General features: G+C 35.1%; 1 protein-coding gene and 1 pseudogene across 1 annotated transcript; both read left to right on the forward strand.

Annotated features, from left to right (window-relative positions):
• The first annotated feature begins 1167 nt into the window (after nucleotides 1-1167).
• LOC101406843 (olfactory receptor 52E8-like) lies at nucleotides 1168-2106 on the forward strand (annotated as a pseudogene).
• An 11775-nt stretch (nucleotides 2107-13881) lies between these two features.
• LOC101409100 (olfactory receptor 52E8-like) lies at nucleotides 13882-14823 on the forward strand. Its single transcript, XM_004418326.1, has one exon. The coding sequence runs from the start codon at nucleotides 13882-13884 to the stop codon at nucleotides 14821-14823; it is 942 nt and encodes a 313-aa protein (XP_004418383.1).
• The last annotated feature ends 2805 nt before the right edge of the window (nucleotides 14824-17628 follow it).

The following is a 17628-nucleotide window of genomic DNA, read 5'->3' on the forward strand; positions in this document are numbered from 1 at the left end:
AATAAAAAAACTTCTCCATTCGTGATTGTCTTAAAATATTAATTCAGGATAAATAAATCCAACATTTTGCGGCTCACGCTAGTTATTATATAACAAATCACTTAATAAATTCCTTTTTATTAAGTACTTAAAAGGAGACATCCAGTAAAACATCAAGATCTGGAATAGAGGACAGCTTTGTTGGACTCTAATCTCAAGGGTACCCAAAGTAATACTCCCTTTTCCATGTTTAAGAAGTATTAGATAGGATTTGAATAGAGTAGAGCTCAAAAAATTAGAAACTCCTTAGGTATCCCTGATTAGACTTCCCAAGACAGCTTCTTAGGTTAATTTGAAATTTTGTGGATTCAATGTATAATAAGACCATTTCAATTTAAAATATTTTATAAATCCATGTTTCACTCTAACTTAAAAGTTCCTGTGTAAAACGTCTCCATTTTCTTGTCTTTATTCATCATTCAAAATATTTTGGATGAAGATGACTTTTGGAAGGCCTATGCTACTTTTGGAAATTATGCTACTAATCATCTGGGGCATGCTTGTTGTTATTGCTTTCCTCTGGCTCATTCGTTTAACAAACTCTTTTTCTGAGAATATGTATGCGTGAAATAGTTTTAGGTGCATGAATAAACAAAAGTAAATTTGTGGTCTCAGATTTCAGAATCAAATATTCAGAGGCAATCAGTCAAATATTATATATATCCATATATACATACAAATATATATCTATATATACATATATAGGTGTAAATGGTCCTCAATTTCCCCAATAAAAGAATGGATTGGATTACAAATCCTAAAGCATTTTTTATTTACATAAAATGCAATATGAGTAACATCATCAGATATAAAGAACAAAAACCTTTGTTATTCCTGCTCCTTACCTTGAGCATCCATCCTGATAGACAGATATTCTTCTCCCTTCTCTTCTTGTTCAAGCTTTTATGAATAGGAATGATCTGGGAAAGAGTGAGACTGCCTCTCCATCTGATGTTTAGGTAAGGAGGGCAGAAAAGTTTTGCTAAAATTGAATGGGAGAAAATGAATATTACAAATTATTTTGCATTTTACAAGGAGTCTGGAAAAAGAAGTAAGTGGAGAAAGAATCACCAATGGGAAGTCAACATCTAACAATGATATTCACTATCACCAGCAGTGGCAGAGAGAATGTCCATTCTTCATGACACTCAGTTCCATCCTTCTTTGTTCCTCCTATTGGATATCCCAGGGCTAGAAGATGAGCACATATGGATTGGATTCTCCTTTTTCTTTGTATATCTTGTTGCACTCCTGGGGAATGCTGCTGTCCTGTTTGTGATCCAGACTGAGCGTAGTCTCCATGGGTCCATGTACTACTTCCTGGTCATGTTGAGCTCCATTGACTTGGGTTTGTCCACTGCCACCATCCCTAAAATGCTGGGAATCTTCTAGTTTAGCCTCAGGGACATATCTTTTCAAAGCTGCCTTTCCCAGATGTTCTTCATCCACTTCTTCACTGCCATGGAGAACACTGTGTTGGTGGCCATGGCCTTTGACCACAACATTGCCATTTGTAAGCCCATTTGGTACACTATGATCCTCACCAACAAGATCATCAGCATCATTGCAGGCATTGCTATTCTGCAGAGCTTGTGCATGGTGGCTCCATTGGTGTTTCTCCTCCTGAGGTTGCCCTTCTGTGGGCACCATATCATCCCTCATACCTACTCTGAGCACATGAGCATTGCCCGCCTGGCCTGTGCTAGCATCAAAATCAACATAGTATTTGGTCTTGGGGATGTGTTTATTTTAGTATTGGATGTGCTTCTTATTATTCTTTGCTATGTCAGGATCCTCTATACTGTCTTCTGTCTGCCCCCCTGGGAAGCCCGGTTCAAAGCTCTCAATACTTCTGCCTCCCATATTGGTGTTATCTTAGCCTTTTTCATACCAGCATTCTTCCCTTTCTTAACACACTCTTTTGGTCACTGCATCCCCCGATATATACACATCCTCTTAGCCAATCAATACGTGGTCATTCCACCAGCCCTCATTCCTGTAATCTATGGGGTCAGGACCAAGCAGATTAGGGATCAAGGTTTCAAAAAGATGGTTAACCATCTGTAGCCTTAGAATGTCTTACAGTCCATATTTTCTCCATATGCTCGTTAAAAGGGGTTTATTGTCTAAAAAGATAGAAGGCAGGGACCAAACGTGAATATGAACAGTAATGACATTCCTTTCTCCATAATCTTTTAAATTTAAAGATAATAATGAGTTTATTGAGGATAATATTATAATCCATAAGGACTGCACTTATTACAAAGTGCTTATATTTATATTGTTTGAACATCAGGGTAGACCTATAAAGTAGTTACTCCATTCACAAGTTTTCAGATGAAAGCTTGATGCTTGGGATTGTTAAATGTCTCTTCTGAAAATCCAGCTGTTAGTGGGAGGTAGTTTTAAAATTGTACCACTTTATGAATCGCCAGAAGAAATACGAAAACAACAGAATGAAATTTGCTCAGGGATTGTAGATAATTTTGGTGACAGGATTCTCAAAATTATAACAATGACATTATTTAACTCATTAGCATTTACTGTTCTAAATAGTTTACTTATATTAACACATCTATTTCTTCTGTGAATTTTATTATGTGGTTACTCTTAATATTTGCATTTTCATATAAGTAAATTGTGGATGAGAAAATTCTCCATAACAAATTATGATTGAGATTTTGGCTCCAGGCACTTAGGGGAACAGAAGAAGTCAGAGATTTAGAAATAAAATAAAGAAAGTAGGGAACAGTGGTGCATAATTATGAATATGTATTTACTGAATGAACATTTATGAACTTCTGCATGTACTAAGTTGTATGTGGCTGTTTGGTGATAGACAGATGGAAAGACAGAATCCTATGTCCTGAGAAACCCATCTTGGGAGAGTTAGGCTATTAAAACTTAAGAACATTATGCATAACATTACATATTAATTTATATTTGGGAAGAGTTTTTTAGAAACTTTGTAATAATATTCAATAAATATTCTAAATACTGGGCCAATATATTGAAGACAGCCATGCAAAACTAGAAATATATTTGACTTCCCTTTCTATAATAATCATGTAGCAAATTATTGACTTTGTCCATAAAGGAGGGGTTTTTTGAAACTACATTCATGTGAGTCTGCCAGAGTTATATTATCACTTTTTCTTTAGTTAAAACTTCTGATTCTTCATCCGTTTATGAGCATGAAAATTCTACTGCATGACCAGAAAATGTCATAGGGAAATTTAAAAAGTTAGATATTGCCTTCTAAACTTGCATTTAATTCTGACAAAAATATTGTAAATAGGACAGCATAGATATTCATATATCATACTTGCTAAAAAAATCCATAACTACAGCCACATTTTTTGTATTTAGAAAAGCTAATAGACCAAGAGAACATACCAGGGCAATCGAATAAACAGATATCAGACAAATTAATTTAGTCAAACTAACCTAGATATACTCTAGATAAGGTAGGAAAACTTTAATCAAAGAAAATGTGGTATATATACACAATGGAAAATTACTCAGCCATAAGAAGCGATGAAATCCATCCATTTGTGACAAGGTGAATGGACCTTGAGGGTATTATGCTAAGCAAAATAAGTCAGAGGGAGAAGGTCAAATACCATATTATCTCACTCATAAGTAGAAGATAAAAACAACAAACAAACAAAAACATAGAGACAGAGATTGGATTGGTGGTTACCAGAGGGGAGGAGGGGAGGCAGAAGGGCGAAAGGGATGATTAGGCACATGTGGGTGGTGATGGATTGTAATTACTCTTTGGGTGGTGAACATGATGTAATCTATGCAAAATAGAAGTATAATGATGTACACCTGAAATTTGTACAATATTATAAACCAGTGTAATTGCAATAAAAAATAAAATGAATAGAAAACAGAAGAGCTCATCTACTGGTACATTAACAAATAAAATAATATTATCATATTCAGATATAAGTAGATATAAAATTAATAACATTAATCCTCAGAAATTTAGGCCTTTGGATAAAATAACCACAGTAGGAAAAAAATTTTCTGAAGACTTTTTAGAGGATGAATATACAGCTTGAAAATATGTATTTTAGTAATCAGAGGACGAATATTAAAATTATCTGCTTGGCACACTTAGTGTAGACATTAGTGGTGTTTACCAACATTTCTAGTTTTCTTTTTCTTCCAGCAACGTGGGAGGTTTACGTGTCCAACCTCTTGCAGTTAGACTCGGCCATGTGACTTGCTATGGCAAATAAAATATTTGTAGAAATGACTTAACCTGTGTCAATTCTAAAAGAAAACATTTAAAAGTGATTGTGTGCTTCTCTGTTTTCTCTACCCCTGCTCTTGTGCACCCTGAAAGCTTTTGTTAAGATGCCATGTCATGGGCTGGCCCCGTGGCTTAGCGGTTGAGTGCGCGATCTCCGCTACTGGCGGCCCGAGTTCGGATCCGGGTGCGCACCGACGCACCGCTTCTCCAACCATGCTGAGGCCGCGTCCCACATACAACAACTAGAAGGATGTGCAGCTATGACATACAACTATCTACTGGGGCTTTGGGGGAAAAATAAATAAAAAAAAAAAAGATACCATGTCATAAAATTCTGATGCCTTCATCAGAATAGATCCCTGAGTGACTACAATATAGTCCTACTCCACCCCCAAAGCCTGCATTAGTTATGTAGTATGAAGAAGAATTAAACTTTTGATCCTTTAACACTGAAATTTGGGAGGTTATGGGTGTTACCTCAGCATAAACTAGCCTATGGTGAATGATATCGTATTCATGCGCAGGAAAACTGTTCAAATATATATATTTAGCTAAGAATAACCAAGGTTTTCCTGAAGAAGAAAGTTGGAAGTCTTACACTGCCAGAAAATAAGATGTGTTCCAAAACTATAGTGAAGACCTATAAAAAAGCTATCATAATTGGGAGGGTGTGGTTTTGGTGCAAGTATAGAAAACTAGTCCAATGAAACTGAATGGAGAGTCCAGAAACAGACATGAAGGTATATGCTTATCTGAATTATGGCAGAGATAACATTGCAGTATAGTGACAAAAGATGATGTTTTCAATGAAAGATACTGGATCAATTAGAGAGCCATATGAAAAAGTAATGAATCTTGAAATTTATCTCCTGTCATACAAAAAGTCCTTCTCAAATGAATTGTGGATATAAACTTGAGAGGAAAAACAATACGGCTTCTGGGAAGAAAGAGAGAATATCTTCATAACCTTGGAATAAAGAAGGATTCTAAAATAAGACACAATTACATACACATATACATGCTAACAATATTGGAAACATATTGATTAATCAGTGTATATTAAGTTTTAGAACTTCATCAAATACACCATTAATGGGAGAGTAGGCAAACCAAATGACTTGTCTTACAGAATATATAGAGGACTGCTATACATTGATCAGAAGAAGGAACACCACAATGTAGAAAAATGAACAAAGGACTTGTATGGGGATTTTGCAAAGGAGGATATCCAAATTTCTAGTGAACATGAACAGATGTTCTACTTCCTTAGTCATAAGGTGAAATACATTTAAAATCACTAAGCAGTTCCACTATACACTGACCAGAATGAATAAAATGAAAAACATCAAGTGGTAGCAAATATGTAGAACAACTGGAATCCTCACACATTGCTAGTGAGACGGTAAATTGGTAAAATCATTTTAGAAAACTGTTCGGCGCGATCTCAGAAAGCTAATCGTGTAAATACCCTATGACTCAAAAATTCCACTCCTAGTTATATAGCCAAAACAGGTGTTACACACATTCACCTGAAGATATGTACATCAATGATCACAGAGCACTGTATGTCACGATCAATAATTGTTACGGCTCCAATGTACATTTATTTATTTATTTATTTATTATTATTTTTTTAATTTTTTGTTTATTGCAGTAACATTGGTTTATAACATTGTAAAAATTTCAGGTGTACATCATTGTACTTCTATTTCTGCATAGATTACATCATGTTCACCACCAAAATACTAATTACAATATAGTAGAATGCATAAATAAAGTGTGATATATATATAAACAGTGAAATACTATGGAGCAATGAGAATGAACAAACTAGACATTTAACAATATAGTGAGTGAAACGAGCCAGACAGAAAAAAGTTAAATATATAACTTTGAGGGTTTTTATATATATATAAAATATCATATGTATGTATTTTAAGTTCAAAAACAAGAATGATAACACAATAGCTGAATTTTCAAATCAGATTCACACAAACCAATGCTCAAGTTTCCAATGATTCAAAGAATACAGAAAATCAAAATGTTTCAATGAAACATTCTTCCTCTGGAGAAAAAAGATATTTCTCAATATCAGTCTCCATGTCCTCTCCATAAAGTTCCTTTCTCTCCCTCGGTATTTCTTCTAATTTTTAATTTAACATGTGAGGTTTTCTTTGAGCAATATATGTGTAGAAATTAGTTACATAGATTGAGTTGTTTTGTTTATGGTATATCCCCATCTTATACTACATTACTTATACAGATTATTGATTATTTTCCATTATCTTCCAAGAGAAAAAAACCCTTCACTTCCTAGTGGGCACACTTAGTCTACGGTGTTAGAAGTCAGGATTGTGCTTACTTTTTTGGTGTATTAGTAACTGGAAGCTGATGAGGTAACTTCTGATTTATTGGTAATATTCTGCTTCTTGACCTGTTTGATGTTGACACTTTGTAAAAATTTATTAATCATATAGTAAAATTTTTTATGCATTTTCCTAGAAGGCTGTTATACTTTAATATAAAGTATACTAAAATATGCCTCGAGAAATAATGAACATAAATTTTAAAAGTAACACCTAAAAGTACAAAACTTTATATTTTTGCACAAGACCACATAAAAGAAAACGTTTGTGACTTAGCTAATGCAAAGTTTTCTTAGGTATGACACTAAGGCATTATTCTTAAAAGAAAAATAAAAGATAAATTGGCCTTCATTAAAAAACAAGAACTTCTGCTCTTCAAAATACACTTTTAGGGAAGGAAAAAGCAAACCACAGACTGAGAAAAAATGTTTGCAAAGCACATATATGATGAAAGACTTTTATCCAGAATATATAAAGAATTCTCAAAACTCAATAATAAGAAAAACACTCCTTAAAAAAATGGGCAAATGATTTGAACAGGCGTTTTACCAAAGAAAATTACATGGATGGCAAATAAACATATAAAAAGATGCTCAGCATCATTTGATCTCAGGGAAATGCAAATTAAAAACACAATGAGGCAGGGCCAGCCCCAGCGGCCTAGTGGTTAAGTTCAGCAAGCTCCACTTCAGCTGCCTGGGTTCAGTTCCAGACGTGCACCTACACTGCTCTGCTGGCGGTCATGCTGTGCTGGCGGTCCACACACTAGAAAAAATAGAGGAGGATTGGCACAGATGTTAGTGCAGGGCAAATCTTCCTCAGAAAAAAAAAAAAAAAAACACAACGAGGTAGTTCTACATTCTATTAGAATGGTTTAAAAACAGCCCTGAGAATGCCAGCTATTGGTGAGCATGTGGACCAACTGATAGTCTCATACACAGGAAACATCAATTCCCTCAGCCAACAAGCAGTAATAAAACAAAAATACAAAACAAAACAAAAACAAAACTAGAGTTTATTACTTGCTACAGCAAGGGAAATCACACAGAGTGATGACACGGTGGTAGTCTCAGTAAGAGTGTGGCAGGAAGAGTGGGACATTGGATTTGTGCTTGTTTGGGGTGCTTTTCAGAAGTAGGTGGTTTCAAGAAAAGGGACTAATTCTATTATTGAGTATCTTTTTTATTGAGATATAATTAACATATAACATCGTGTAAGTTTAAGGTGTACAATATATTGATTTTACACATTTATATTGCAACATGATTGCCATTGTAGCATTAGTTAACAACCTCTATTTTGTCATATAATTATCATTTCTTCTAGCGGTGGGAATAATTATGATCTAGACTCTTAGCAAGTTTAATGTTTTTAATACAGAGTTGTTGTCTGTAGTCACTGTATTCTGTTTTAGATCTCCAGGACTTATTTATCTACTACTGGGAAGTGTGTACCCTTAAACAACATCTCTCCCATTCCCCCACCCACAGCCCCTGGTGACCACTATTCACCTCTCCGTATTTTTGAGTTGAGTTTTTTTGATTCCGCATGTGAGAGATATGACAGTATTTGTCATTCTCTGTCTGACTTATCTCACTTAGCATAATGTCCTCAAGGTCCATCCATGTTGGCATAAATGCCAGGATTTTCTTTTTTCTCATGGCAAATGTAATTCCACTTTATAAATATGTAAATCTATAAAGTCTATAAAGTATATATATATATATATATATATATATATATATATATATATATATAAAGAAGATGTGAGATATACATATATCCGTTGACAGATACTCGGGTTGTTTCCATATCTTGGCTATTGTGAATAATGCTGCAATAAACATGGGAGTGCAGATACCTCGTTGATAACCTGTTTTCATTAAGTTGGGATATATACCCAGAAGCGGGATTGATGGGTTGTTTGGTAGTTCTACTTTTAATTTTTGGGAAACTCCATATCTTAATAATTTTTACATAGAAAGTGAGAGAAATGGAGTGAGGGCTAAAACTGTATTTGATAAAATAGGTGTAGTCTCTCGTATTAGCCAGAAAGACACATTTTTTGGGGGGATGGAGGACAGTATTTTTATTTTTGTCTCTGCTCAGACATGATTATGAAAGTGTCTTGTTTTTATTTGATTCCATCATCACTGACACAAAGTGACTTTGTCTGATGTTCATGTTTTGTGAAATTGTTCATGTTAAATGGGTATTATCATGATCAAGATGTTAGTGCCAGACCAGCTGACAGCTGACAGCTGTTGGAGTTACTTTTTTCTTTCTCAGAAGAAAACCAGTCTCCTATGATTCTAGACACAGTACATAATCTTTCTGTGATGTCCTCAAATAATATCTGTTTCTATTTTACTTTGCAGTTTTTATTGTGCCACCTTCCAACTCCTTTTTAAAGGAAATTGAATTAGAAAGCCTGGAGGTCTTACTGGTTATCTGAATTTCTGTAGCTCTAAAGTTAGCACCACATAACTTAAAACCTAACTATTTGCATATTTATACGTGGTTAGTATTATCTTCGCAACCAGAACATAAGCTTCTTGGGGGAAAGATTTACAGATGCAAAACATATCTGAGCACACACTTAGCCCTAAGTAAGTGCTCAATGGCTTACTTGACTTCTAGATCAGTAAGTGATATTTGCTGAAAAAAAAAAAAAGGAACAATCATTAGAGAATAGAATAGCTTTGGATAACAAGATGGGGAAATTACAGAGTGGCTCAGATATCGTTCTTGTGGGACTGGTGCCAAGAGAGTAATTAGAAATGGTGGGTTGTTAGAGAATGAGAAATTCTTGCCAGTTGGAAACCTAAGGAAGAGATTTACAAGTCCCAAAGGATTCCTTTGCTGTGTGCGTTTTTATGCCTATAAACATGTGAATTCACCATCTTTCATGCTCTCCTCCCATGGAGCCCCAGAAGAGCAACTACTCCTGGTTAGGGAGAGGATTTTCAAACTTAATATAAACTTTCCTCTTTGAACTACAGTTACAATGCTGAGACACTGGAGCAGTGATTACTCAGGATGGTGGACTCTTTCAATATTGGCTATACCTGAAGCTGGTGAGTTGAGTATAGCCTTGGCTGCTATATGTATTTGAACATATAGATTGGGAAAGTCTGAACTTGGATCTATTGATTTAACCCCCTCATTATCTTTATATGTGATACAAATATTAATTTGGAGGTGATAAATCAAAATATTTAACATGCTTAACTACCAAATTTCCGGTAGTTCTGTATATTTTAGTGTTTTCTCAATTTTTACAAGTATATCTATTTTTATTCATTTTTTATTTTTATTTTTATTATTTTTTTGGGTGTGCAAGATTGGCCTTGAGCCAACACTTGTTGCCAATCTTCCTCTTTTTGCTTGAGGAAGAGTGGCCCTGAGCTATCATCTTTGACCATCTTCCTCTGTTTTGTATGTGGGTCACCACCACAGCGTGACTTGATGAGTAATGTAGGTCTGCACCCAAGATCCAAACCCACAAACCTGGGCTACCGAAGCAGAATGTGCTGAACTTAACCACTACACAAACAGGCTGGCCCCAAAGTATGTCTATTTTTAATGATAAGGAAAATAAAAAGAAGGAAACTAAATAGTCAAACAAACAATTTGTTTTGTGGAGGTATTGTTGAATTTCTCTCTCTTCCTCTTCTGTTTACTATCTTCTGTCTTCCCCCTTCTCTTTCTCTCTCTCTCTTCTCCTCCCTTCCACTTCTAACTCTCTCTTTTAACATAAGTTTTCTGAACTTTATCAAGTTAGTGGTTATTTCAGAATGCTTTTGGTATTTAATTTCCAAAAAACGACATTTTCAAAATTTTTCCAAATCAAATCAATACATTTTCTATTTTTATTTCATTGTCATTGATGGTAAAGAGCAGCAATTTTTTATACCTTCAGATTACAAATAGTATATATCTTCCTAAAAGCATACAATACATTTTTTCCATTCTGATTTATGCATATATGGCTACATTTTTACATACATATGCACTCTAGATTTAGTCTTCCATATTATCAAGCGATATTAGCATTAAATAAATAAGCTGTAGATAAAAACACAAAACAATTGAAAAATAATAATAAGAGGTTTTTTTAAAGACACCACTTTCCCTTTCCTATAAGCATGACTGTTGGCAGGACTCCATCATGCATTACTCACTGGCTCTTCCAGTTTATCCATCTTTTACTGTTTTTTCTAATACCAGGGTCTAGTTTGGAAAAAGCAAAATAATCCTCTTTCCCACTCCCACATCATGAACATGTATTTATTTATGTAGCTATCCACCTCTCTACCTATTGGGTATGGGTTGGGAGAGTGGATCTTAATTGAGTTGAAATATATCTGGCATATAGCAGTTGCTCCTGAAGTAGGCCTGCTCAGTGTCGTGCAGAGGAACAATTCTGATCTGAGAGAGAGGTCCCCCTTTACCCAGGACTGCAGAATACTTGATGGAACATATTTCTGGTCTTAACACAGATCTTGAGCTTTTGTTGCTCATTTCATGTAGAGATCAAGATTTCCTAGATAGAGGAAATAAGGATCTCCTACATAGGTGACAGGCAGCATGAGGCTGTTTTGCAGCAGTTCTTCTCCCGTTTTCTCTCCTAGTCTATTTCTCTCCTATAGGGAGGCCTCCTGAATTCCCTTACAAGTCTAACAAGTTTACAGGGCTTTGATTAGAGATTTCACAAGTCTCTGGCATCATCCTTTGCCCCTTGCACAATTCTTTTGTTTGGCACTCTAATATAGAGAAAATAACGGTGTTTATGCTGAAACAAGTTGACATTGTAAAAGATTGAATAACTCAGATTTTGGAACATCCACCACCGTGAAAGATTTTATTGATGTCTTAGAGCTGCACAATAGTCAGGAGTTTCATTAGAAGACTAACTTATACATACATAAATCTATCTATCATATTTTACTTCCCATTTCTGATTGCTATGATCGCTTGCTTTTACTAAACTCTCCCTAGAATTTCTGCCTGATATTCTCCTTTTATTACATCACAGCCTCATTGATAGCCCTCCCTTATCAGGAAAACCTCTGATCAAAGAGTTATCTTCTTTCTATCTTATGAGGATTATGGTTTTCCTTCTCATTTCTCCATCCTTAACTGCCAGATATGTTGTGTGATTTCTGTTCCCATCCTTCTAATACAAAGACTTTTGACCAAGATTTAAAATTAGTAATTACCTACTTATTCAGTCTTTCATTAACAACTGTTTTGAGTGGCAGCCATCTGCCAGATGCTGTGCTAGAGAAGTAATGATGAACAAAACCACTCCCTGGCCCCCTTTGCAACTCTGCATGAAGCTTACAATTACATGGGAACTTAGACATTGATTAAATAAATATACAGAGAGATGTGTAGTAGAAGAAGAGGGTCCTAGGAGAGAATATTACAAGCCAACACACTGAATTCAGTAAAGGCCTTTCTGAGAAAGGATAACTAAGGTGCAGATGTGGAGGATAAATAGGAGTATGATGCTGGTTCTTTTCCTCACATCTGTCTTGGGGATCCATTTAATAGGTACATTTTCATATTACAGACTTCATCTTTCTTTCTTTTCTTTCATATGGTCATGCTCTTTTATTCTTAAATTTTATTTCCTAAAATCAGAAGTGCATATTGTATTGTGCAACATCTTAACTCCTGTGGCTTCTAGGAAGAGGTCATGCCTCCCATTATTAACACTATTTCATCTTCTTCAAAGGGCTATTCTTTATGTATTATAATTAATAACACATTCATCTTTGGTTCCTTCTTCTTTAGAAATGTGAATTTAGACCAGTCATATTAGTTAAATATGCAAGAGGTAGTAGAGAATGAGGAAGAATAAATTCAGAAGAAACCTGATGATACTGATCATGATTCGCAACAGAGCTCAAGAAAGTGAATAAAGGGATAAGTGTCTGAGACTAAATGAAATTCCAGTGAATAAATACATTTGAGCAGAACCCTAGGAATACCAGGAAGTCAGAGAGCTGGATGACTGTAACAAAGCAACTTTGTTTTGAGGATGGAGACATGCACCTGTGATCCAGACATAAAACAAATCCACTTATTCAGGAACCAGAATCTGTTCTGTTTCCCTCATGTGGATGATGTGTGTAGCACATGATGTAATTTGTATGAAATTTCCTTTTCAAATCAAAATAAATAATATTAAATGCTATTTAATACTATTATTTTTATAATTATTCTCTTCCTTCTAATAGCAGTGACAATAGTAAGGATAATAATCATAACAATAATAACAATATTAATAATATCCATGGTTCCCCATTTTGGGACAAAGTTGGAAATAATATGGATTGTTTAGAAATGAAGTGAGCCCAAATTGTCTCTTGTGAGAAATAGGGGAAATAAATGGCAAACCCAAAGGGTTCACTCAATGTTTTAAGCTTGAGTCAGTCTCTCCAAAAATGGTGGTTTTACATCTAAAGATTAATTATGTTGCATTGAATTTTATTAAATCAGTGGCTTCAGAAGGCAAGGTCCTTGTTCCAAAGAAGAAAGCAGGCGTCTTCATCTGCTGATGGCAATAGTAAAAAGTAACAACACAAATTTAAAAGCAGCAAAAAAATATACTTAGATTTTGATGAAAGTTATTTATGAGTGTGTTGAGAAAGAAGGATAAGTCATTTAAAATAGCAGGAATAAAGGTCCATTGGTTATAACTGGAAATGCCCAGAGGCATATATTGGACTCTTATTTCTAGTTAAACAAATAATCACAAAGGATGCTTTTGAAATCTACAATATTGTCAATGCTCACAGATTGTAACCATTTATCAGTGGGATATTAACGTGTGTATCTTCTCATAATTTGTAATTAAGTATTTCAAAAAGTTAGAACCTCATATAGGATCTTATATCAGCTGGCTTGGTCTACATTCTCACTAAAATTAATTTAGATTATCTCCTCCAATGTCCAAATATCTATTCATTTCTTAAGCAATATTCTTCTTCCTTTGTCATATGTATTAATGAAAGTAAATGAGAGGAAGAGAAGTTAAGGGAAAACATGATCATTCTTCTGTATTTCTGGAGAAAATATACTAATTACATCTTTTTTGTTCTTATTCAGTATGAGCAATATTGGTGAGACTTTGGGAAGCCTTTATAGAACTAAATATTTCTTCAAATGAGTGGAGTGTGACCATCAGAAGCCCTTGTCAGTATGTCTCCAGCCAATATCTCATGTATTCACCCCTCATCCTTCCTGCTGTTGGGAATCCCAGGCCTGGAAAATATGCAACTCTGGCTTGGCTTCCCATTTGGTACAGTGTATCTGATAGCCCTTCTGGGGAACGTCATCATCCTTTTTGTGATCCAGACTGAGCACAGCCTCCACCAGCCCATGTTCTACTTATTGGCCATGTTGGCTCTCACTGACCTGGGCTTGTCCACCGCCACCATTCCCAAAATGCTGAGCATCTTCTGGTTTGGTCTCAATGAGATTGATTTTGGGGGATGCTTAGCTCAAATGTTCTTCATACACCTGTTTACAGGTTATGAAACATTCATGCTTGTAGCCATGGCATTTGATTGCTACGTTGCCATTTGCCACCCTCTTCGATACAACACAGTCCTCACCAACAGAAATATTTGTGTTATTGCTGGAGTAGGAATGCTGAAAATTTTTGTTTTGGTTTTTCCGCTTGTATTTCTCCTTCTAAGGCTTTCATTCTGTGGACATAATATTATACCCCATACCTACTGTGAGCACATGGGCATTGCCCGTCTGGCCTGTGTCAGCATAAAGGTCAATATATTATTTGGATTAATCCTTGTCTCTATGATACTTCTGGATGTTACTTTGATTGCCATCTCCTATGTGAAGATTCTACATGCTGTCTTCAGACTCCCATCCAGTAAGGCCAGGCTCAAAGCTCTTAATACTTGTGGTTCCCATGTGTGTGTCATCTTAGCTTTCTTCACTCTAGCATTTTTCTCCTTTATGACTCATAGATTTGGCCACAATATTCCACGTTATATCCACATCCTCCTGGCTAATTTCTATATTATCATCCCCCCTGCCCTTAACCCCATTATTTATGGAGTAAGAACCAAGCAGATCCGAGATCACGTGGTGACGATTTTCCTTTTTAAGGAAGTTTGACTCTGAACACTTGATTTGGAAATAATCTTCAAATATTTTCCCTTTCTATTCTTAAAAAAGGGAAGTATCCTTAAGCTTTTATAGAGCAAATTCTTTACAGAATATGATGTTAAACGCAATTTTCCCCACTTATGTGCAGTATCAAATTAGAGATAAATTTATGTAGGAAAATTTCTGTCCCTAGACTAAATATAAATTTTATTTTGAAATGAATAGCTGTCATTTATTACTGTTACAAATATTAAAATTAGGATTTGAGTATAAAGTCTTAATGCAACTCAACTACTATTAAATAGTCTGTTTATACAGAATTCATCGATTATGGTGGTGAACAGCTATGGTGCCCAGAACCATCAGAGTTGCGATAGGACCGACTACACAATGTTGCAGGATATGGCTTCCAGGAGTATTAATCAAAGAAATAAAACACAGATCTTATTTATTCCATGGCAGAATTGGCCCCCTTAATCATATAACCACAGGAATGAAAATAATCAATAAAACAGGATAGGCGTCATTTTGTATTCCTTTTTTATAAGTTTTGAAATAGCAACTGCAGCAATTACATAGAGTCAAATATCTCAAAGGACGCAGGAGACCTCACAGGCTTTGAGTAAGGTCAAAATAAAGCACAGCAGAAGAAAGAAACAGATACAGCAGGCATAGAGATCGAAAAATTTCAGGCACAACTTCCGAGACGCTTTTTCAGTTACACAGGATGAGCTTCATCTTTGCTGTTAACTATCAAAAAGAGTGCAAAGATATCTCCTCTTCACCCAAACTAAGGCACAAGTTTACTGACTCTTTTGAACCTAACTGGTTGCACAGCAAAAACTGGCCCATAATATGAGTGGGCCTCATCCAGTCAGTTGGTCTGAATAGAACAAAAGACTGACCATCTTGAAGCAAGGAGTTCTGCCAGTGGCTGAATATATCTATTCCAATTATGCATTCTGCAACCAGGGAAATAACCACAGAATGATTTCAGGGGCCCACTAGGCCCCAGTGAAATGGACCTGAGCTAAAACTTCGTTGATCACTTGACCTCACAAAGTCTCTACTCTGATTGTATACACCTCGTCAAAATAAAAAATATATATATTTAGTCTCAAAATGCACTACTGATAAAATGAAAAATGCAAGCCCCAGATTGAAAGAAAATACTTGCAACAGCTATATACGATAATGGATTTGTATGCAGACTCTATGAAGAATTTTTACAGGTCAATAATAAAAAGACATAAAACTCAATTAAAAAATGAAATTAATTTTAATAGATATTTCACAAGAAGGTGTGCAAATGATCAATAAACTCATAAGAAGATGTTCACCATCACTGGTCATTAGGGAAATGCAAGTTGAAACCACATGAAATACCATTACAAAAATTGCTGAAATTAAAGGTCAGCCGTACCAAATGTTATCAAGGACGTGGAGCAACCAGAATTCTCATACACTCCTAGTCAAATGCAAAATGGAAGAAAGATTTGGGAAAACAGTTTTGCAATTTTAAAAATAATGTTTAACGTACACCTATCATATACCCCAACCAACATACTCCTAAGTATTTACCCAAACAAAATAAATAAAAACAACTGTTCATACAAAGACTTGTACACAAATATTCATAGCAGCTTTATTTGTAATAGCCCTGAACTGGAAACAACCTGAAGGACTTACATGATCTTAATTTTTTAACACAACCACACAAGGCAAAAAAATCTTTTAATATACAACACTTCATGCGTTATAATATGTATATATTCTGAGACAACTAGTCAAACATATTTCAGTTAATCAAGGAATGAGCTAAAAGCAAGAACAAAAGATAGTGCAAAATTAGTGATCACTAAGTAAAATAAATTGAATAATCTCATTTAAGTAAATATAGCCATCACAAATATTGCTAGACCATTGGATATAATTCCTAAAATATTCTATATATGCATGTTGAATATTATAATCTAAAAAATATTTAAATATAAACCTATCCATGAACATGCCTACAGGGTTTATAGTTAACTGTGAATATGTACCTTTGTAGGTTTATGGAGAGCTCTGCTACTGTATCCTATTATAGATTATTAATACAATCTTTATATCCTTACTACTTGTGCTTGGAGACCAGGCTTTTACCTTGTATATTTGCTTTGTTGTCTCTTTTTTGTAGTATTATCTAAAACAAAAGAAACAAAAAATAAAACAAACCAAAAGAAATAAAAATAGAACTTTTCCTATTCAATTGGAGGAAATAGAAATGACTATTAGTAATATTTTTTTAAAAATGCTATTATGTTTTAACAATTTTTAAAATGATAATACAAGCACGGCATTTTTTTTTTTTTTTTTTTTTTTTTTTTGCTGAGGGAGATTCGCCCTGAGCTAACATCTGTGCCAATCTTCCTCTACTTTATATGTGGGACACTGCCACAGCATGGCTGGTGAGTGGAGTAGGTCCACGTCTGGGATCTGAACCTGTGAACCTGGGCCGCCAAAGTGGAGTGCAGTGGACTTTAAGCTCTCGGCCATGGGGCCAGACCCCAAGCATCATATGTTTTATAGACTTTAGTTTTTAAAGAAGTTTTAGATTCACAGAAAAATTGAGTGGAAGGTACAGAGATTTCCCCTACATTCTCTGCCCCGACACACGCATAGCCTCCACAATTATCAACATCACTCACCAGACTGATACATTTATTACTATTGATGAATCTACATTGACACATCATTATCACCCAGACTGCATAGTTTACTTAGGATTCACTCTTGGTACTATACACTTTATGGGTTTGGACAAACTTATAA

Source organism: Ceratotherium simum, chromosome 7 (genome assembly GCF_057802395.1).
Source record: "Ceratotherium simum simum isolate JZ-2026a chromosome 7, ASM5780239v1, whole genome shotgun sequence".
NCBI classification, from domain to species: domain Eukaryota; kingdom Metazoa; phylum Chordata; class Mammalia; order Perissodactyla; family Rhinocerotidae; genus Ceratotherium; species Ceratotherium simum.